At 35.4% G+C, this 24112-nt stretch overlaps 1 protein-coding gene across 1 annotated transcript; it reads right to left on the bottom strand.

The window, feature by feature from the left end:
• Positions 1 to 16726: 16726 nt before the first annotated feature.
• On the bottom strand, positions 16727 to 23743 carry LOC149087921 (uncharacterized). The gene is made up of 4 exons (XM_089242677.1): positions 23659 to 23743; positions 20531 to 21215; positions 18777 to 19033; positions 16727 to 17148 (listed from the first exon to the last, which is right to left on the bottom strand). The coding sequence occupies exons 1-3, from the start codon at positions 23671 to 23673 to the stop codon at positions 18789 to 18791; spliced, it is 945 nt and encodes a 314-aa protein (XP_089098803.1). The 5' UTR covers positions 23674 to 23743; the 3' UTR covers positions 16727 to 17148; positions 18777 to 18788.
• Between the last annotated feature and the right edge of the window lie 369 nt (positions 23744 to 24112).

Below are 24112 nucleotides of genomic sequence, written 5' to 3'. Positions count from 1 at the left end.
TACCGAAATAATCTTTTAAAATTGCGTTGTTTTCTTTTTACAGACGTCTCCCAAACGAGTTAGTCATTTGTGCTGCACAAAAAACATTTAAACTCGAGTAATTGCGAATTAGGAATTCCTATTACAACTTGGTACGGGAGTTTTTCTTTTGTATGAATTTTCAACAACTGTAATTACGATGTATTTCTTAGTTTTTCTCCTTTCAGAAAAAATTTAAATTCTTGCATTTCTCTATTCTCTAGAATATTTTATTCGACTTTCATTACAAATATGTATCGTATTACACGTCAAAATAAAGTCTTTTAAATTCCCACCGTCTATAAGTATTATTTGCCTACTGGTGCTTTTGAATTATCGGATTTTTTTCAAAAAATTAATAAACATTTTAATAATTACATGAATTTTTCTCATTATTCTAGACTGTCTTGTAATAATTACTCACATTTTTATTTCCGTAAAATTTTCAGGTACGTTTTAAAATGATAATTTTAGAATAATGAATAATTTTTTTTTTTAATGGCAAAACAGCACACATAACTACATGAATATAAAATACAAACAATATGCAAAATAAAATAAATAAAGACAACAGAACAAAAGACAAAACATACACTATGCAGCTCTTAGGGATCCCTAGAGCTTTAAAAAATTCTATATAAAGAATTCTATATATGTATAATAAACGGCACGCTCTTGATTTATTTATTTCATTTTATTCATTTATTATTATTATTATTATAGATATTTCAAATTTTGCCTTGGTTACCTATTTATATTTTCAATAAACCTTTCAAAATTCGTTATAGAGTTTGAAAATGTGAAAATTTCTTTCTTGAGATGTTTATTTATTCTAAAGTCTGATAATATTTTTCCGAATTTGTTACAAATGGTTGGTCCTAGGTAATTTATACTTGTCTGAACAAGGTATTTATTTGTTTTTGGAGTTGAATACAAGAAGTTGTATCTATTTGAGGTTCTATCGTTATTAGTTTTGAGAAATAAATTATGGTTTTCAGTCATAAAAATTATCACTTTACACACATAAATTTGCCTCAGATCAAGCGTTAAAATTTCTTATTTCAGTAGATCTGGATTATTCACCGTTGTAAACCGTGTATGTGGATCTGCTGCACTCTGACGTTGCTGGATTTGTGACTCGCCTGCGATGTATTTTCCCCTGTGTGTGGTGGTGGTGGTCATGTGATGCACATACTGCTGCAATAAACGTTCGTTATTTACGGTATCTTTTCTTTGACTTGTGTAAGTCAGCGCCACCTATCGGCTGTTTCTTTCCTATCTTTTAAAAAAAAATTCCTGTAACCTAGCGATGCTGACCTTGCAAACCATTTCTTATTTTGGTTCTTTACCTCGGTTTCTATTCATTTTTAAAGTTTCTACGGACTTTTTGCTCACCCTGTATTATCATTACATTTATTATAATATTTAATATTATATTTATTATTATATTTGTTATAAAGTATCACTATTTATTTTTTTTAGTTTCGTAGGCTACTGAATTTGCTCTCGAAACCAATCATTGTAGTGCGTTTGAATATGCATTATAAATAATGAATACTATAACCGAAGAACAATATTGCATAAATAAATCATGATTATTAATACTTTTAAAAAAATTTCAGTATTATAACTTTTCAAATCATATAATTTTTCAATTTTGTCAAATATTTTTTTAAATAAAAGAGTTTATTTTTTAGCATTACTTCTTAAATTTTTATATTTATTCCAACAACTTTTTACTTATTTAGTTTTTACTCATTTTAGTTTTTTTTTTTTTTTTGTGCAGTCAAATTGCTGTTAGTGTGTGTCACCCCACTGCGCTTAAGAAGTCACTTTTCATGGAGCCACTCTTTCGAAAATTACCATTCAAATCGGAAACTCTTCGTACAAAATACACTACGAGTCCGACGTTCACTCTTATCACACGTCAAAGATTTACTTAGCATTTCAAGCAGAAGCCACTGACGTCTCCATTCCACTCCCACCCATCTTTCACTGCAGGCTGAAATCGAAAAAGAAATTGAATTGAAATTGTTAACAAATTCTTTCAACATTGGGTTATTTCTTATTTGGGAATGGTTCAGCTGTAATATTTTTTTTTTCTTTAGCGAGTTGCAATTCTTCGTCAGCTTCAGTTGAGAAAGTGTCCGTGGTAGAAATTCGCCGTTTTTGTTTTTAGAGGAAAATATATATATATATATATATTGAGAAGCTTAAACTAAACTAAACACGGGTTTTTTTTCCTCTAAAAACAAAAACGGCGAATTTCTACCACGGACACTTTCTCAACTGAAGCTGACGAAGAATTGCAACTCGCTAAAGAAAAAAAAAATATTACAGCTGAACCATTCCCAAATAAGAAATAACCCAATGAAAGATGTGTAAGAAAAAAGCAGTGCAAGATGGGTGGGAGTGGAATGGAGACGTCAGTGGCTTCTGCTTGAAATGCTAAGTAAATCTTTGACGTGTGATAAGAGTGAACGTCGGACTCGTAGTGTATTTTGTACGAAGAGTTTCCGATTTGAATGGCAATTTTCGAAAGAGTGGCTCCATGAAAAGTGACTTCTTAAGCGCAGTGGGGTGACACACACTAACAGCAATTTGACTGCACAAAAAAAAAAAAAACTAAAATGAGTAAAAACTAAATAAGTAAAAAGTTGCTGGAATAAATATAAAAATTTAAGAAGTAATGCTAAAAAATAAACTCTTTTATTTTAAAAAATATTTGACAAAATTGAAAAATTATATGATTTGAAAAGTTATAATACTGAAATTTTTTTAAAAGTACTAATAATCATGATTTATTTATGCAATATTGTTCTTCGGTTATAGTAATATTCATTATTTATAATGCATAAAGGTCCTTATACCATAACATAAATTGAATTATTTTATATCACCTATATTTGCAAGGAATGTATATATATATATATATATATATATATATATATATATATATATATATATATATATATATATATATATTATCGGTTTCTTGACGTTTTAATCTTTTACCGGCCGAATTAAGATTTGAACTGATTTTCTTCAATTTTTTTTCTTTTATTTCATCTTTTAGAGATATCAACCATAAAATTACAAAAAAAAAAATTTCCCCTGCATGTTTTCTAGACTTGCCCATGTCCATTGAAACGACATTAAAATTAAAAACAAAATAAATTAAATTTTATTCTTCCTTGCAAATATAGGTGATATAAAATAATTCAATTTATGTTATGGCATAAGGACCGAAATCAATGAAATTTTTGTTTTGAAAATTAAGTTTGGAATCTCACACGTTCATTACAAAAATCAAATGCTTTCAAGGACGAAAAATATTGTTCCAGTTAATAAAACTGATGTTCCCAATTGGGAACATCAGTAACCCTGGGAGCGCATCTGTAACCCTTGGGAGCGCATCTGTAACCCTGTGTTCACCCTACTGTCAGGTTCACCCTACTTGAGTAACTAAAATTAATTTTTTCAGCATGAATAATGTATCGATAGGAAGACAGGAATCGGTGCAGCCATTTAACGAGTCACTCCAGAGGTCATATTTTTGGTCTCCCAAGAGTAACTTATTAACAAGGCTTGACTGTATATTTACTTTTAAGATAACTAGTTAGAATAAAGTTAGTTCATCTAATTAAAATAGTAACATGCTGGTGTAATATTATAAATTTTTTACTTGTTTATTCCATTTTTACTCATTTCATTATTCGAGGGCAACTTGAAGTTCACGCCTTTTTCCACAAACTTCGCTGAAAGCTTCACATCTTATTATTTGATTGAATTATTTTTCATAGCTCTCTGTGCCCTATTCCCCTCGCCTCACCCTTTAAGCGTCATTGTCAAGGTATATCTCACCTCCTTGAAATTATTCCAGCAATGACATTCTCAAAAATATTTTATGAAACTGATTTCCCAAAAGAAAGCATCTTCATATTACCCTTACTTTGCCGATGCAGGAAATCGAAAAGCCGCACTTCATAAAAATGTGTGTACATTGCATTTTAGAGGGGGGGGGGGTTCAGTGATTTCTATGCCTCAGAAAGGGTTAACTACCTCACATGGCCTCCCTTCTACTTGATTTTCACCCATGGCCCTCCCTTAGGATATTCCAAGACTACAAGGGGAGGGACAGAGGGCACTTGGTTGATAACTCACCTTCTCACAACCAACCCTCCAATAACTGTATAAGCTCTAAATAACATCAGATTAAAATTTATTATGGGCATCTTTTTCTCAGCCACCTCGTTGGGCATTTTGCATGTTGTGGCGTTGTATTTGTATAATCAAATTTAAAGCCGTTAAACATGTTCCCAACATAGAAATTGCTTTTACTCCTTTCGCGATAACATTTGAATATTATTTTTTTTTTCACCCAGAGAAAAAGTGCTTTTAACTGTCAAAATGTGAAAATATATAAGTATATTCATTGCTTTGAAGCAAAAAAAAAGTCTTCTCCCATTATATTTTTATTTTTAAAACGTTAAAACGAATGACAGCTGGTCTAATTCACAAGAAAAACCTCATACAAACGTTCCAAACAAAGAAATATAGGAATTCGATAAAACTAAAGATTCATGAAAAACAAAGTAATGACACATAAATAAAGAAGTTTTTTGTAAGAACATAAAAACCCTTAATCACACAAAAGATAATCTTGAAAAAAGAAATTCCATTCAAACACACACATACGCATACAAAGGAGAAATCTTTAAATTATCTACAATCAATAGGATAATTTCTGTAAAGGAAATTACTAATCATTTTCTTCCCCCCTCTCTATTTTAGGAATTGATTTATATAATTATATTGTCAAGTTGTGTCCTGAATGGAATTTGAATAAAGCCATTCAAATGGCTTTTGCAATTTTTTAAAAAGTATCATTTTTCCTATTATTGAGTTCAAAATGTTTTTTTTTACGTGTATGCAAATCGATTTTCTATGAATATTCATTTCTCTTTTATTTCCTAGTAGTGATTATCGCCACGAGGGGGAAGGCGTCTGAGTCGGCCTCAGCTGCCTGAAATGCGATAGGTAGTATCGCAGTATAGATAGTATTCGCGGAATGCAGAGTGGGCACTGGACTTGCTCAGCTATATATTATATCATCAGGATGATTTTTCTTTTATTTCAAATTTTTTTGTTGAAATTCAATAGTAATTTGATGTTGATAAAAATCTCACGTTTGTGCCTCTCATATTAGTGGTCCAGAGTGGACTAGGGAAGGGAAGAGTAGTCTGGAAATAAAAAATAATATAGGAAAATAATGGTTCTGTTCTCTCCCATAAAATACAGGATGTAATGTCATATAACCTTTACTCATATTAAAATGCCCTTTATGACACTTCGCCCTGTGCCTGGCAGTGATTTTGACGATTTTCGTATTTGACTGAGAAAAGTAACATGATCGAGAATGTGGTAAAGGGTTTAAATTTATAGAAACTTTTATTAAATTTAACTTAAACAAAACTTCAAAACCTCTTAACCAAAGAAAACTTTACTTTACGTCACAGTTTCCATTCTGTTGTGTTGCTTGAGTTTTTGGAAGATGTAACAGAGTGGGCAAATTAGCCTAAATTTTTTTTAAATTATAAATTTGAATGATTGATAAAAGCTTTCATTATATTTTGAAGCATATCTCCATGTACTATCACTTGATGTTGATATAAATGAAAAAAAAAAATCTTGATTACTTATGATAAGGGGCATAACAGAGTGGACATCCAAGAGTGAAAAATCTGGTACTAAAGGCAACATGAATTTTAAGTCATTTTTCAAAAGTCAAATCCAAAAGAGTTGATCAAGCATTAAAAGTGAACCTTTCAATGATCTCAAAAGTTTTATCCGATTTAATCAGGTATAACACTATATTTCCCAAATGACCGTAACAGAGTAGATATTTGAAAATGAGAAAAGCTTTGGGACACGCCCAAAAAAAAGTTTTTCTGTTGGCATACTCGTACGCAGAATTTTCTCGAGGGGGTTTACGTTTTTTCCTGCAAAATAACATTATAATTTTGGCTCCAGGGGGGTTAGAACCCCAAAACCCCCCTTTGCGTACGCCAATGTCTGTTTGGGATTTAGCAGATATATCGTTTGCAAGCATGAACTACTTGACACGTTAAATAATGAATTAAATATTTAATTTAAAACAGAGATTAACATGATCACACATGAAGGCAACACTACACGCGTTACAGCAACTATATTAGATTGGCGGGAAAAACATAGTGACCTCATTCGCTGCTACAGCAGCACCGTCACAACCAAATTACAGAGGAGGGATGCAGTGAAGAAAACATTGCATACCATCTGAAACAAATTAAGAAGTACTATATGATTGAGAATCAAATGAAAAAATTTAAAAATAATTAAATTTAATATCAGAGTGCTCTGAAATTATGTAAAAAAAAAGTTATAAAATTCTCAGAAGCGGTTTGTACAGGGGCTCGGTAGCCCGGTCGATAAGATACTCGCCTTAAAGTACCAAAGGATGTTTAGAGGTGTCGCGAGTTCAATACCCGGTTCGTCCTTGTCAGAAAACTTTCCTGACGCAGGGGTACAACAAAAAAAAACGACGACTTGACCGCAGCAAAAAGTTGCTACCGCAGGGAGTTTCCCCCATCGAGGGGTTAGCGCACCAACCTCTCGATGAGTATAAAAACAAGCCTGCTGTTCGGAATCGGCAATAAATTGTAGGTCCCAGTCTAATTAGCCCTCGTGTGCAGAAAATGGCCGTGGTGCGACAAACAATGATCAAATGAGCGGTTTGTACACCTTTTTTTGGGAATGGCCCATATATGAAAAATTGCTGCATTTCGAAATACAAAATACGATCAAAATTTACTGCCGTTGCAACCATTAGGTTCTAACTATCCATAGTTGAGGGGATAAATTAAAAAATATATATCTTTTTCAACCTATTGAATTTGTAAGTCATCTTGTAAGCATTTAAAAGCAATCACATATTTTATTTTCCACCCTTCATTTCCAGAGAAATAATATTTTGAATGTTTTTGGAAATAGAAGAATTAAATGCGCATACGGAGGCTAATGCGATTGCCGGCAGTTTTAAAAAAGCAGTCTTTTATTGTTTTTCAGTTTACAGCAACTGATAGAGCTTCATTTACTGACTTGCTGAGCCGGCGTGTTAAATTCGGACCAATGCTTAAAAAATATGCCAAGAGAGGATTTATTACTCGAATTAAGTTGTCAGAGTGGTTTCAATGCTGTGGAATACCGTTAACATTCAAGCAAGCCCATCATTTCTTCACCATAATCTATAAGCTGTCGAGCAAGCAGCCAGAAAGGTAAAAATATTGAATATTATCGCCACATCTGTTGACAGTGTAAAATTTGTTGAGTAAGATTGTATGAATAAATCATCTGAGTGTCCTTAGTGTTGATAAATCATGCCCTTAGATGAGCATGACTAGATCGTCTGTATGAGTCATTTTCAGATAATTCTAAATTTTGATTTAAAACAATAAAATAAATTTTTTTGTTAATGAAATTTTTCAATCTGCAATTATTAAAAAAATTACCAGCAGAGATCATATTTTTATGGACATCTTTTTTTTTTTCAGCCACCTCGTTGGCCATTTTGTCTGTTTTGGCCTTTGTATTTGTGTTATAATTTCAGAACTAATTCACATAGACATATTGAAAATGTTAAATTTCGAATTTAAAACCTTTCCAGGTGGCTTTTTATCTTGCGAGTTATTAATATATTCCATCTAAATCCATACTAATCCATTACCGATTACTTTCCTGACATTTCATTCTTCATTTATCTTTCGACATTGAATTCGATATACCAGCGGTTCTCAACCGATGCTTCGCGGATCCCTTCCGCCTCCGTGTGCACTTCCCAGGGGCTCCGCTGCGACTCGAGAAAAATGAAATAAATCAGTAAATTTGATAGATAAATAAAAAAAAGAGGCCTACAGGGTTCCGGAATAAAAATTATATACAAAAAAGGGCTCCTCGAGACAAACAGGGCTCCGCCATAAGAATTATATACTGAAAAGTCGTGTCGAAAAAGGTTGGGAAAAGATTAACCGCTGCGATATACTGCGATATACTATATATTCCCCCCTAAAGAATATCTTTATCCATCTAAATATATATAAGAGAAAAAATATATATATAATTTTTTTTCGGATTTCATTTAAACGGATACTTTTTCCTCAATTTGACTCAAAAAAATAAGGAAATGATAGATTTTACTTTTCCAAAAAAGAAAATTTCCGAATATAACTTCTAAGACAAACATAATAATTCCATTATCTAAGTGTCCCGTATCCTCAACGTTTGGACAGTTGAAATTCGATCCATAGAGCAAATATTTTATCTCCATTTTGGTGGAGTTGAGTATAAATGTGTGAGTAACGTGTTTTATGTGTCATAGAGGAAATGACGTAGAAACAATTTCTTTTAATATTGTTGAGTAGAATTTTTCATTCATTAAACGTGTGGGAAATGTTTACTGTATCCTTATCGCGATGATTAGATAATTTCAAATTTGCTTCTATTCGAATTTTACATTATTTATGAACTAAACGGCACGTTCAACGTCACTAAAGTGGCCCCGTGGCACATTCACAGATCGTTATAGTGACCCGCGTCGTATTTACGGATAAGCTAATAGCTTCAAGGTGGTTTCCGCCACCTGGAAGCCATTAACTGAAGTTAGAGGCAGCAACGTCTCTACTCATCAAGTAACGCTACTGTGCGTGTTTTAAGGGAAAGACGGATTGTTTCTCTCTATGGTATAATGGTAAGTGCACTTGCCCTTTAAACTGGGATAGCAAGAAAATGATGACAGATGTCATTCTTGCTTTATATAAATGTGAGAAGTCAGGAATTTCAGCTACATCATTCATGTTGTGAGAGAGTCGTATAGTTATTAAAATTTTAAAAAAAGTAACTTTTTATACGAACACCCTGTGCCCCAAAAACCCAATTGGAAAGTTGTTTCCCTCTCTCCTGATGCCAATAGAAAAAAAAAGATCCACGTATCTAAGCGCTATATTCGCTGAGATATTTTGAATTTAAAAATCGTTGAAAAGTCTGGAAAGAATCGCTGTCCATTAGTTTTCGCTGCTTCTTTCCCAACTTTCCTCCAATTTTTGAATTCAGATATCTCAACGAATATTGAAACTTAGAAACGTGGAAATTTTGTTTTTGTTGGCAACAGAAGAGACTGCATACCTAAAGCTTTTCTACTTCGACGCGTGCGAATGCGAGCCGGTCTCTCCAATCATCAAAAGATTGATCTAGAACGTGTGCAACCTTGTGAATGATTAAAATATTGACCTAGAATTTGTGCAAGGCAAGCATGTGAATGACAAAAAGAATGATCTACAGAGTGATGGGACCAGACCAGTGAGTGACCTAGAGCGTGTGCAAGCATGTGAATGACAAAAACAATGACCTACAGAGTGAGGGGACCAGATCAGTTATTGACCTAGAGCGTGTGCAAGCATGTGAATGACCTAGAGCGTGTGCAAGCATGTGAATGACCTAGAGCGTGTGCAAGCATGTGAATGAACTAGAGTGTGTGCAAGCATGTGAATGACCTAGAGCGTGTGCAAGCATGTGAATGACCTAGAGCGTGTGCAAGCGTGTGAATGACCTAGAGCGTGTGCAAGCATGTGAATGAACTAGAGCGTGTGCAAGCATGTGAATGACCAAAAGAGTGATATAGAGCTTGTGCAAGCTTGTGAACGACCATAAGAAGGACCACCTAGAGCTTTTTTGTCCCATCGCCTCCTTCTTCCGAATTTTTTTTCTCCCATCGTCCCCCAACGCAATCGTTACATAAAACTATCATATTTCAATACGAGAGCCCTTTGTAGCTCACGCTACATCTGAACGGGTCAAAGGGTGCTCACGTTCAAATGCTATTACGGTAGTTTTATGTTACGCGAATCGTCGTAAATATTAATTATGCACTGTTTGTGTGTTGCATTTCATGCCGGAATTTTTGTTTTGCAACGCCACCTGGGAGCAATATTTGAGCATTCTTTTTCAATTTATCAAAAACAATATTTAGACCATGATAAGTAATCTACAGCAAGTCGTACCTTTTAATGTCAATTAGTTGATTTATTATTTTTTACAATGTGTCCAAAACTTCTCGTCCACCCTTTACAGTGGCGCCACGAATGGTCCAACGCTGAACTAATGTTAAATTGTGGGACATTTCCTACATAAGTTTGTCTTCCTTCAAACAGGCGCTGTGTTGTGCTTTTTGTCTGTCAATCATCATAATTTTTTTGTCATCTTTTCTTAGGACAATATACAGAAAATTATAACAATAATCAATGTTATTACTATCGTGCAGAACGCATAGAGGGAGCTCTATAATAAAATGTTTGTTATAAGATTTGCTGCCTGTCACAGGATTTAGGAGAACGTTTCGATTTACGCGAACGAGAAGCTTCACGCCTTTCACTTCCATCCACGTAGAGGCGTTCGAACACAAAGGGTTGTAATTTATCATCGTCTCAATCTCTCTCTCTCTCTCCACACGTTCCCGGACACACGATGTGGGACATGACCCAGGGCACTTGCTCCATTATTATAGGAACCAAGCTAGGGAGAAGGGAAAAAAATCACTGTAATTCGCATAGCAGTCTATACTCTCATCTCTCCGTAATTCGCCAAATCACTCTCACACAAATTACATGTGTGAGAATACCTCTGAGAATACCCCCTCGTTTCCTATATCCGATGCAAACTAGAGGAGAAAAAAAGTTATTTTTAGCAAAGTTATCGATTAATGTAATATATATCTTTCCAACGGGTATAATCGAACCTTGTATATTCTGACTTTCCTTATCAGAATGACGTAACTGAGATTTCTCAGTTTGATAAGTCACTTGCAGAAAATATATATATTTTGTACATTCAATTAAAATTATTTATTTAAATTAGTGGGAACATATGACACGTTATTTTTATATTTCCCGACTTTTTGATACAAAAAGGTCCCGTTTTTTTCCCATATTTTCAACGGAGCTATCTTGAATTCGGTATCTTCATAGACATATTGCGTAATCAGGTTAACCCTCTAGCATTCGAGCAAAGCGAAGATCGCATTTCAAGCATTCTATAAAAATTTCGCGGTATACGCTCAAGATTCACATCTGCAGACACTCACCGTGTCGTGTCTGAACACACGGTGATTGTCTGCAGATGTGAATCCACGCTAGGATGAACTGACACTATTCTTAGACGTTTATACTGTAGAACCCATCCTCCTGGAGATGTACTGATGAAATTTGGTTTTTTTAACATATAAGGGGTGGCAATGCCACCTAAATGCATGTATAGGTATACCACCTGAGCAGTGGCATTACCTTGCTATATGCGTTACTTGGACCATGAGAAAAGATAACTACGATAAAAAAGAAAGTGTCACTTTTTTCCACCTGGTGGTCAAAAAATTAAACTATTTTAATTGAATCTTTCTTCCCCCCCCCCCCCATGGTTCATATATCCTATGTACCAAGTTTCATTAAAATACCTCCAGCAGAATGGCCGCTACATGCACTATATTGCCAAAAGTCTGTGTATTTTTAGACTATAGATGTTTTCTCAAATTTCTGGAAACATACTGGGCAAATCGTTTTTAAATTTCGGTCGTGTGAACTCCATGTTTGTAATCACAATTTCAAGCGAAAATTTAGTCACGATGGAAGAAAATGTTTTCATTGACCCTGTATGAGATTAAAAAAACTGCAAATTATTTGTGACTTTTAAAAAATGGTTTACTAATTTTGCTCAATATTTATGTGCATTTTTGCGAGAGTAGCACGTATATTCACAAAGATATGAATGTTTTCTATAAGTATTCCAATTTTCATCGCATGCTTTTTGCTTATAACATGAGGAGTTTTAAACCAATTTTTAAGAAATTCACAGAAATCGTAACGCTATACATGAAACACTGTGTAGAATTGAATCTCTGGATGTTATACCGAAACTAATATTTGGAAAGAAAAGTGATTTGTCTCCTCCGCGTCTCCTTGCATATCGGGCAAGTGCGCTATACCAGAGAAATATACCAGAGAAATCGCTTTTCTTTCCAAATATTAGTTTCGGTATAACATCCAGAAAATTCAATTTCTCGGTATATTTCGGGACAAAAAATACCATCTCTTAATACTGTTTTCAAATCTGAAATGTGACAAGTCATTTTTACATCCATATTTTTATGGGCATCTTTTTCTCAGCCACCTCGTTGGGCATTTTGCCTGTTGTGGCGTTGTATTTGTATTATTCAATCAGATATTAGTATTTTTATGAATAATCATTGATTACACATGCGCAAGAAATATAAATTTCATTCTTCATAATTTGATTGCCAGATGTATAGTGCAACTTACATGAAAATTCCAGCTGACTGTCATAAAAGTTCAGAAAGACATAAGTGATATTGTGAGCCGTAATTTCGATAGTTGCTGAAAGTGACTGAATAATAAGGTATTTCCCACAAATTGGTGAGAATAATTGCTCAGCATTATGCGAATGAGTGAAGACACGTGTCCGATGCATTGTAAGAGAAGTGTTTTAGCATAACGCGCGTGTATGATGTCAAAATAGACAAACTGAAGTCAAAAATGAAATAACAGGAAAAAACCGTATACCGATTTGTATTCAGATATTTTCAGCAAGTTCCGAAATTACAGCTTTATAACATCGAGTATATCTTTCTGAATTTTTATGACAGTCAGCTGGAATTTTCATATAAGTTGCACTATACGCCTGGCAATCAAAATGTAGAAAATGAAATTTGTTTTTCTTGCGCATGCGCAGTTAACAATCATATACTAAAAATACATTTATTTCAATGAATGATGATTTGTTACATTTTTTAAATTTCCACATCGCCATCATCTTGTGAATTTCGTAGAAATTACTTTAAAACTCGGCACGTGATAAGCAAAAAAACTCGCGATGAAAATTGGAATTTTTATATAAAACATTCATATCTTACAGAAAGAAATGTTTCTAGAATATTAAAACGAGATACGTTCATAATTAAGAAAAAAATATTTCCAGAAATAATAAAAAATATTTACGAGGTTAATGTGAAATATTTTCAAAACTTACGAAAAACATTTCCAGAACTAATGAGAAATATTTCCAGGATTAATGGAAAATATTTCCAGGATTAATGGAAAATATTTCCAGGATTAATGGAAAATATTTCCAGAATTAATGGTAAATATTTCCAGATGCAATGAGAAATATTTCCAGTACGAAATATTATCAGAATTGGATGAAGATTCATATTTTTAATTTGAAAATAATTAAGAATCAATTAAATTTCATATTTAGTGAAAAAATAATTCCAAAAATTTAAATGAAAAAATCCTTTTTTTCTAAAAAAGTACATAGTAGACATCTAGATATTAATATTATATTCTATTATAAATTAGGAGAAATTATATTTAACAATTGAGAAAATAAGTAAATACGCGGAAGAGAGAGAGAGATAATTGCGATAAATAAAATTTTCAAATAATATAGGACCCCCCCCCCCCTAACTTGGAGCAGTGGGCCTAGCGGGGCCTGACAGTTAAGACGCCTATGTATGAATCTAGTTACCACAGTATGATTTGTTGACCCTCGGGCTTTGTAGACATTTTTTTCCCCTTGGTCCGCAATGCTGTAGAAGTTTTAATATACCTCTGCAACTGATTGATAATACAAGTGATTGCACGGAAAAAAAATATTAAAATAGACGCGTGATAGAAAATTCTTGTTTAAAAAATGATGCACACACTAGCGAAGGCTGTCTTGGCATGATATATTTACGGCGATTTATCTTGATTTTCTCGCGTTTGATAGAGATGTCTTCAAGTAAATGCACTTTTCTCGTTGGCATTTCAGTATATATCAATCAGTTTGGGACGTTTATTCAGAGATTTCTCTAGACAATAGGCTCTTTGTCCATTTTTCTGAAGTAATTGATATCGATATGCACACAGAGAGTCTGGAAATGGGAGATTTTAACGATACGTGTATGATTCAAAGTCTCATATTCTCACCCTAAATAGCTCTCTCGAATATTTAATACTTAATCCGGAATGGAAGACAGGCCCTTAATCCTCTTGTAACATCAATCATTCCGTTTCGAGCACGAAGCTTTTAAAATCCAATTAAGAATTCAAATGAGGACGCGATAAGCGATACGGGAAAACGCGTGGCAAGTATATAGAAGATTATTCAATATTTATAGCACCATCTCACGCGTTACCTAAATATTGGCGTGTGATGCATTAGGCATGTGAGGAAACATTCATAATGAACGTATTGGGTACATGTTAGTCCTTGCATAGTCGTGATATTGGGGGAACATCAGCTGTTCCTCTTATCAGCATCGTTCAAATATGACACCTAGATATCGATATTATATTCTGTTATGAATTATAAGAAATTTTATTTAACACTTGAGAAAATTAGCAAATATATACGCGGAAGAGAGAGATAATTGAAGATAATCTTCAGGTATTTGCGATGAATATTCACGAATCGAGTGAATGATTTGAGATATTTCTAAGACATATTTATGTGGCCATTCCTGTGTGATGACAAGCAATATTCACGAGCCCTGAGCAATATCTATGAGAACTCGGACAATATTTATAAATCCTGAGCATTGCCGGAGCCAGGCATGAGGCGACGAGGCGGCCGCTTAGGGCGCTTGATTGCAGGGGCGGTATTTTTTATGACAAATTTATTATTTATTTTTACTCTCGCAAATTTTTACACATCGAAATAATTTTGAAGGGAAAGCGTGAGAGGATAAATGTAAGCGCAGGTAAATACAATACATTTAAACGCTGTTCACCAACTCTGCTATATTCAATGTTTAATTCATCTCACCACACCTCCTTTCTTACACTTCCAAAAAGCGCCACCTATCACTAGAGAAGCCGATTTCTGAAGAAAAAAAAAATTAGGTTCCTTCTATTTTTTTGTTAAGGATCACTTATTTCACTCCTTTATCAAAATTTTTCCAATATACTTTCTTTAGTCGAATTCCCCAGCACAAGTTTGGATTCCTGGTTCATCCTTTGACAAATGCCTCTTTTAGCCAACACCTTACTAAAAGAATCTCTAGTGCGGTGCTGTTTGGCTTCTGAATGTTCTGACTGCCCATTTCGGTATACCTACATCTGTACTCTTCCAACGTAAAGTTTCTCGTGTAATTCCTTGATGTTAATGAGGCTGATCTACAGAACTCAAACAAATTTTTTGAAAATTTAAAATTTTTTTCAAAAATAAAGAAGTTTGTCGCTACTGCCGTTCCTACAACACCATAGCCTCAGGGCAACTTGAAAGAGAATTGAGGCAACACCTCTTAATTTGCATATTTAATGGCATAAATAGCTGTGCCAAATTTTATCATGCAAGCCTGCCCGGAGGGCCCCGAGATGATTCTCATCAGATGTGATTCTCTTTTTTGTTTTTGTTTTTCAATCTACAAATCCATATTAGAAGCCTGTGAAGAGTCTGACCTGGGAGCACATCAAAGATCTCAGCCTGGAGACCCTACTGCGGTAGGGGATGAGGCATGGTGCTGTCCCCAATTGAACTCATGGTTGGGACTAATGAGGTTGAAGCCCTGTCAGTCTATTGGGAGGCATATTCACGAATCAAGAGCTTTGATTATAACCATAAGAGGACGAAAAGCACCCGTACAAGAACTCTGACGTATGGATTTAACATAAATAATCATGATGATCACTGAATCATAGGGTGTTCATATGAGTTGTCGATGAATATCTCTCTCTGAGCATCAAATCAAGCATCTGGCTTCAATGATTTAAGCGAGTACAATGACCCCCACAGGAGTAGGGCGGGCAGGCCTCTATCACTTGCAATATGAAAGCCATTTTCAGAAAATTGACCTGCACTGATTGGCAACTGGGTCCTCCATTTATGAGACCCGAACAACATTTACGAGGATCTCTCTTTGAAGGGAACATTGTTGTTACCTCTCAACTTCGTGATTTAGATGTAATTGTGAGAATTATTTTTCTTCAAGTTTCTCATTTGGTTCCAAATGCTGTAAAAGTTTCATTAAAAGTTATCCAATTAAATATGGTAGAAGCGTTGTTACTTCTACTTTACTTATTTTATTACAATATTTTTCTAATTAAAGGTACTAAAGGATGTTTAGAGGTGTCGCGAGTTCGATACCCGGTCCGTCCTTGTCAGAAAACTTTCCTGACACAGGGGTACAACAAAAAACGGCGACATGACCGCAGCATTGAACATTGCTACCGCAGGGAGTCCCCCATCGAGGGGTTAGCGTACCAACCTCTCGATGAGTATAAAAAACAAGCCTGCAGTTCGGAATCGGCGATAAATTGTAGGTCCCGGTCTAATTAGCCCTCGTGTACAGAAAATGACCGTGGTGCGTCAAAAATGATCAAATGATGAAATTAAAGGTACTTTTTTATAACCAATTGTTCACCAGTTCATGAGCTGGACGGGACTTGGTTTCTCACCATGTAGGATTTCTTCTCTCAAAGCACGTGACTTCCAATACTCCAATACAATATATCTTACAAAATTACTTTGTGTGACATGTGGCAATCGCTTATTCTTCTCTGTATACATAGAACAATAAATTAATAATGAATGTACCACACACAGAAATAAACAAGAAAGAGTAAAATTTCATATTTACAAAAGATGGATTTATTGGCACCGTCCACTTTGAATACACACACACACAAAAATCAATATTACATTGTCACGTTGAAAACAAAAACGTGTATGTAAAATGCTTGAGTGCGTTGAGACGTATCGATCACCTCCTCATAATACTACTTATCGCTGAGAAAAGTTCTGTCCCGTGGCGTCTCGTCGTGGGGAAACGAAATAAAACCGCTTTGAACGAGAGTGGGAAGAGCGAGTGAACTGACCTTTTCTTATATTCATTTGGAAATCTAGCAAAACAATCGCTATACATCGAGAAACAAAAAGTAAGGGAAAAAAAAAACCAAGAAAATTCATTCACACACGAATATTCTCGTCGCTTTGCTATTTCAGGAACTGTTGTTTTTGTAATAGGTGGTATGGCATCGACTTCTTTTCCTGTGGGAGGGGAATAAAAAAATCCAAAATTAAATTTTGTTTAAAAGCTTTACTTTTTCTAATTACTTATCTAATTATCTTAATTCTAAGAGTTTTTACTATTTTAGTGTTTTTACTGATAGGAAGAAGAGGATTGTTCGTGGGCAGAAAAGAAAATATGGGAAGGAAGATAACTAAACGTGGTGAAAAAAATCATCAATTATAGCTAAAATTGCTAAAAAAAATAATCCGATTTGCAGGCATAAATGGACTGCTTCAAATAACGAAGTGGATTGACCCTATTCCGCCGCACAGCAGAAATAACTAAACCTCCTGTAAAGTGTCTTTTCTTTTATGAAGTAGGTTTTTTTCTGTCAGCAGGTGTAGAGTAAAGGGGATAGGAAAATGAGTTCCTTTGAGAAATCAGCTTTACAAAACATCTGATCTTACCATTGCTAAAATAAAAGGCTTATAAGAAGGCGAGATATCTCGTCAATGCCGGAGAGAGGGTTAACATATATTTCACGAAAAACAGAAGGACGAACATGAAAAAAATTTGAAATTTATATTTGTATATTTTTGTCGTAATTATCGTAACGTGGTTAAAAAAGAAAGGAAAATTATCTCCATCTACAATTTTAGTTGATTTTACAAATTCTGGTTAATACTGATTAAGGTTTCATAATTAAAATTAGGAAAAGAAATTTAAAAAAAGTGAAGTCATGAGGACCAAAAATACAGGAAAATGTGGGAATATCCCTTAAATATGAGTAAGTAATATGGTTAGCCTAATTATTAGTCATAATTCAGATTACTTTCGTTCTTTGGCACCGTGGTCCCTTTTTTTTAAAGCCAGGATTGTTCATAAAGACAGCTTTGGCGATCATTATCCATATGGGATTCATGGATGATGGATATGATGAATTTATGGATCCTATGGTGGTTCACGTCGTGGACATCTGAGGGAGCAGGAACTTGAAATTTGGACTTTATTGCATATGTATACCGAAATAGTTCGATAAATTGAACCACATTTCCTGGCACCATAGGCGTTGCGAGCCTAGTCTGGGGTTTCTGAATGATAAAGTGAGGTATTTGTCCAATAATTTCAGAAACCCCAATATGTGTAGGATATATGTTCGCTGACCAACCAAAAATTCTTGTTTGTAGTCGTGGGCCTCCTTTGCCCAGTATCAAAGTCAGGCCTTCGTCGCGAGATACACAAAATAAGACTATAATTGGTGATATATTTAGGTAGTCCGTATTCTACATTCGAACGGCATTGCATACGGTGACTATATAGAGCTAATTATTATAATTTCATTTATCTGGAACATTTCTTCATTATCAAACTTATCTTCAACAAAATAATTTCGTAAAATAAAAAAAATCTCCAAAACAATATGCATTTCTCTAAATATGTTCTTTGTCATTGGGGGTTTTCTTCCTAGTTATGAAACTCGGGATGTTCACTTGAAAGCGTTCAATAAAATGTCGTTTCGAGAAAGCGAATCTCATTTAAATTTGTTTTCACAACTAATGGCTGTAGCCTTCAAATCTCAAAATGTGACAGTTTCGATGCATGGATTTCGTATCTGTTATGAATGCATTTTTCATGTCGTTCAAATTAGCAATGAATCGTTACGTACCTCAGGAGTGAATCACCAGTATCCACCGCCTCCGCCGCTGCTGCCTCCGTATCCACTATCTCCCCCTCCATATCCTCCTCCAGATCCACCGCCGTATCCTCCTCCGGATCCACCGCCGTATCCGCCACCAGATCCACCACCGGATCCACCGCCGTATCCACCTCCGCCGCCACCACCATGTCCTCCACCGAGGCTGGTAAGACTAATTCCTAAGATGGCGACATTTCCACCTTTACCGCTTCCGCCTTCACTACCGCCTGTAAAATAAAGAAAATTTATCGAGTGTGTCATTTTTAAGAATCTGCATCGGTTGTATTTCATATCGATAGATAAATTATTATTTTTACAAGTTCCACGCTCAATAAAACTCATTTCATACTAATGGAATACATGGATCAAAATTATCCAGTTGTCTTGATCGAGTTTGATCAGATATCCCTCACCCCTGCTGTATACATTAACCAAAACAGTACTCGCTGTATTAACTGTTAGAAACAGGAAGTTATAGCAAATTTCTCATACCGTGAGTCCACAAAATAAAGTTACGGCATCCTGCATCTTTTCCATCGTGCCTTCAGCTGACAATGCCCTGACTTTAAAATCCGATTCTCTTAAGGTAAGGCACCCTCTCCGGGTAGAGACACTATGTCCAGGTTGTGTCTTACCAGGAGACCGGTCTCGTAAGAGACAAGAAATTCCGTCAATGCTTGGTGCAAATCTGTCTCATTTGCGAAGATATTCCCATGACGGTGGTCGTGCTTGTCCAAGAAATTGAAGAGATGACAATCTCTTGACGTAAGGCCCGGGAAGTACTATGGATGACACGGTGTCTCCCTTGGACCTTACGCTAAAACGCTAAAAGAAAGGCGATATTCTTCGTAAATGAAGCAGACTTACAATAGGGACTCAGAAGCTCCTTTGTTCCCAAGGACCCCTGAATTTTTATCGCCAGAGTATGCAGCTGACGGTGCGTTGGAAAAGTTTATATCTTAGTTAACTTGTAAGCAAAAAAAAGTAAGTCAAATAAAATGCTGAAAACTCACGTTTCACAATGTTATCATTTTTCCCTTATAGTGTTAATCCATGTCACCTTATTTTATGGATTGATTATATGTACGAGATAAAACGAGAAATGACTGAGCAATAACATGCAGCTAATGCCATGCACGAATGATCGCGTTTATTTCTCAATGATATAACAAAATTATGTTATAGCTAATAAATACTATAAACTGCAAAAAATAAACTTAATCATTTAATTCAGCAACAAAAATGATAAGTTCATCTCTCCTGAATTACTTTCTCAACGTTTTATTCGTATGCAACTGCTACACCAAAAAATAGGATGCTATTTAAGATCCTCCTGTTATTTGTCTCGTGAAACAAGAATTCATGTTGTTAGCCAGGATTCTTCGACGTTCATTGATGATTGCTCACGACCACGAAATCGAGCACTCTTGAATGTTTCAATAAAACAAGAGTGTGGGCTCGATTTCATCTTTATGGACACCGCCAATGAAATATCTCATACAATGGAACTTTTTTTTTTTCATTTGAGCATGTATCAGGTGCCGCATTGGCGATCAACATATTGAAAATACCTATACTACGCCATGGCGCAATCATAATCATATCCAATACCCGAGAACTCATATTTGAAATTCAACAATCTTTTAAACCTGAATATTAGTGATGAAATATTCATGCATCATCTAAAACAATGAAAAAGTTGAATATAAATGTTTGTAACTCACCATATCCTCCTCCTCCGCTGCCACCTCCATATCCTCCTCCTCCTCCACCACTGCTTCCTCCATATCCACCGCCACTGCTTCCTCCATATCCGCCGCCGCTGCTTCCACCATATCCGCCAAGGCTTAGTGAAACTCCTTTTCCGCTTCCTCCACCATAACCCCCTCCTCCGCTGCTTCCGCCATATCCACCACCTCCTCCGCTGCTTCCACCATATCCGCCGCTGTCACCGCCTCCATAGCCTCCGAGGCTGAGACCGGATCCTCCTCCTCCATATCCTCCACTGCTGAAGCTTATTTTTCCACCGGAACCACCACCTCCGTATCCACCGCCGCCACCGCCTCCATATCCTCCTCCTCCGCTACCACCACCACCATATCCTCCGCCACCGCTGCTTCCGCCATAGCCTCCACCACCACCTCCACCGGACGGTATGGGAACAGCTATGAAGATGGTGTCACCGCCTTTTCCGCCTCCTCCTCCTCCTCCGTATCCTCCTCCGCCACCGCTTCCGCCTCCGTATCCACCTCCTCCTCCTCCACCTCCGTACCCTCCTCCACCACCTCCACTTCCATATCCACCTCCGCTACCACCTCCGTATCCCCCTCCTCCTCCTCCACCGCTACTAAGATAGCCGCATGATACTGATAACAGCAAACAGCTCAACGTCGCCAAAGACGTCCAATTCTGTAAAATACAAAAAAAATGATAAAAGAACCACTTAGCTGCTAAGTTTAACAATACATGTAAAAAAATAATTCAAATTTTTGTCAATAGGGGCACTGCATGGAACTCCGGGAAAAAAATGACTGACTTCAATCTCCCTATGTCCGAAACGTTCATAAAGCTGCAACCGGCGATTCATGGCCAAACTTCGCCTATAGTGCTTTATCCACCAATGGCCAACTTCACAATGAAAACATTATGTACGCGACAGTAACAAGAAAATTCAGAAATGAGCTGTTAATCGTACACACCCTGCATCTTTCAAGACTCCGATTTGAAATATTTTCATTAACTTGCTTTCATACGGTGCCCTCTATCGGAAATGAAAAATGAACTAACTGAAATTGAACTAATTTTTTTTTTCTGTACTAAAAAGAATCCCCCTTTGTGTTTTTCGGAAACCACATTCAAATATGCCAATTCCTTCATTTTCTATGAATTTTCAAACTGCATTTATGGGACACCCTGTATTTCCAAGCGTGAGAAAAATTTATTTCCCAGAGACCAGATATGCACTCTAATATTTGATTGGAAAATGGTGTTCGCTCATCTCAACGACATGACACTCTTGATACTAGGATCAATTACTTTTATCCATTACGGAAATTTAATTTTGCACGCTAGAATAATTAAATTAACATTCCATAATAACTCAAGTCATAGAGACAATGAAAAGTTCTAAATTAAAAAATTTCTACTGAAATTAGTATCTTAGACGTCATATATTTGCATAAAAATCCTATTTTTAAGTTATTCATGTGAAACTTCCCGCTGAGTGCAGACATTAGGACCTAACTAAATCTGTATACACTTTTTTCAAGGAAATTCTCTTGATAATTATATTTAGTGCATATTTTGGCGTTTTGAAATTTAATGCAATAATCAGTAATTAATTCATAAGGCTTTAGTAAAACTCGTTAGATAAACTGTATCCTAAACTTCTTCACAGTAAGTTAATTTTGGAACTTACACATGTTGCCTCTTTTTCCGTGTATGATTAACAAAATGGTTCTATTGGTCATCTTATGACCTAAAATACATTTGCTCAATCAACCAGACTCATCCAAACAAATTTATAAATTTTCTAACTCTTACTGATATTATATCAAACAATTTGTGCAACAAACTTTTACTGCCAAATAATAATTTCCCCTTGTATAATAAAATTATGCATTTCGAACCCCTGATAAACGGTCACCTCCCTTCTCTTTTACGGACGATTTTTTTTTTTGTCCCGTGACAGTAAAAGAGAGGTCTCACTGTTCTTCAGAAACATCTTTCTTCCATAAAATTAAAATTCTCTCCTCAATTTCGAAATTTAAAATTTCACATTGTTTTCCAGTTTTAATTTATCCAATTAATTTTTATCCGATATCATTTTCAATTCTGTGCGGTCATAACAGTTACTACAATCTAAATGCAGTACCCGCCGCTTAATGTGATCACATTGGGACTCGTGAGTTAATAACTCAGGGTTTGTGATGACAATCCGAAAAAAATTCTGATTCTTAGCAGGATGACCATATGACCAATTGCCATATGTGAAAATGGTACGTATGTAAACAGTACAACTCAGTTTTTCTTCCCCATATACTATAACATATTTCAAAAATGTTAAATCGTGAATTTTAATTTTTTTCGATTGTTCTAAAAAAACAGGATTTTTTTTTTTGTTCAGAAATTCTGAGGATTTAGAATGGAATTATCTGATGTGTATTACGAATTACGATACTTTTTACAACTTATGGTACGTTGCAAGGATCCCTTGTAAAAGTCTTTCGGTCGAGGAACCGTGGATATGGTCAGTTGAAAGAAACGGAACAAGAACTCTGAAGAAAGGGATTTCCTTAATGTACATATGCTATCACTATAGTAACAAAAACTGCAAAAGAAGCGTTATACGTACATGGATCATAGCATGGCAGCCCGATTAAGACATTGTGAACCTAAGTACGGAAATTTTTGAGAATAAGAGACCCTTCTGACCACTTACATAGTCTTCGGGTTGATAACGATAACTTTCAGGGGAAGAACTAAGTGACTCATTTTTAGCTTCAAAATACGTAAAAATAAAAAAAAACATTGACGAAAATAAACTCATAACATGAATTGAAGTCCTGATAAACGAATAATTAATAACACTACAAACGAAATTTTTCCTGTGTTATGATATTGGTCGGTTCCGTATTTAGTGGAAGTGATAACGCTTACCCCGAATGATAACATTAACTGCGATTCTTATAAGTGGCGCTTATCTTAAGACTCCCAAACAGAAATTTAAATATTTTTTTCATCATCCAGCATGATAATTCTTCAAGAAATTTCTAACCAAAAAAAAAATAAAGTCCATTAGGTCTTGAAAAGTAACTGACCGACACCGTTATTCGAAAAACCCCAAGCTTACCTTAGAAGCTTTCATCCTTGTGACCAGAAAATGATCCGTAATGTCCAGTCGTCAACTGGCCACGGTCTTATATAGTAGGACGTCCCCCTCCATTTATGAATCAGGTCACTATGCCTTAACGCTTTTTTGTCCGCATCACCATCATCATATTTTTTATTATTTTTTTTTTTTTCTACAACCTACAGCTTTCACTGTCTAACACGTGCAGGTCGGTGAACGTAGATCTTACTTTTTCATCTTTTTCTACTCCTTCTTATTCTTGTTATAGGTCTTTCTTCTCTTTTTCCTTTCCTTTTCTGGTTCTCCAGACGCCATTTTTTTTTTCTTTACCTATTCTTTTAAGGAAAAGCTGACCTCCATCAACCCCAAGATCACCAGGAAGAAGATATAAAAACTAACTGAACAAGAGAAAGTGAGGAAAGAAGCAGTTTAGGTAAAATTACAAAACAAAACA

This window comes from Pholcus phalangioides, unplaced genomic scaffold (genome assembly GCF_987345545.1).
Source record: "Pholcus phalangioides strain wild (caught in Gottingen) unplaced genomic scaffold, Ppha-v1.0 ptg000003l_1, whole genome shotgun sequence".
NCBI classification, from domain to species: domain Eukaryota; kingdom Metazoa; phylum Arthropoda; class Arachnida; order Araneae; family Pholcidae; genus Pholcus; species Pholcus phalangioides.
This window is presented reverse-complemented; position numbering and strand designations above follow the sequence as displayed.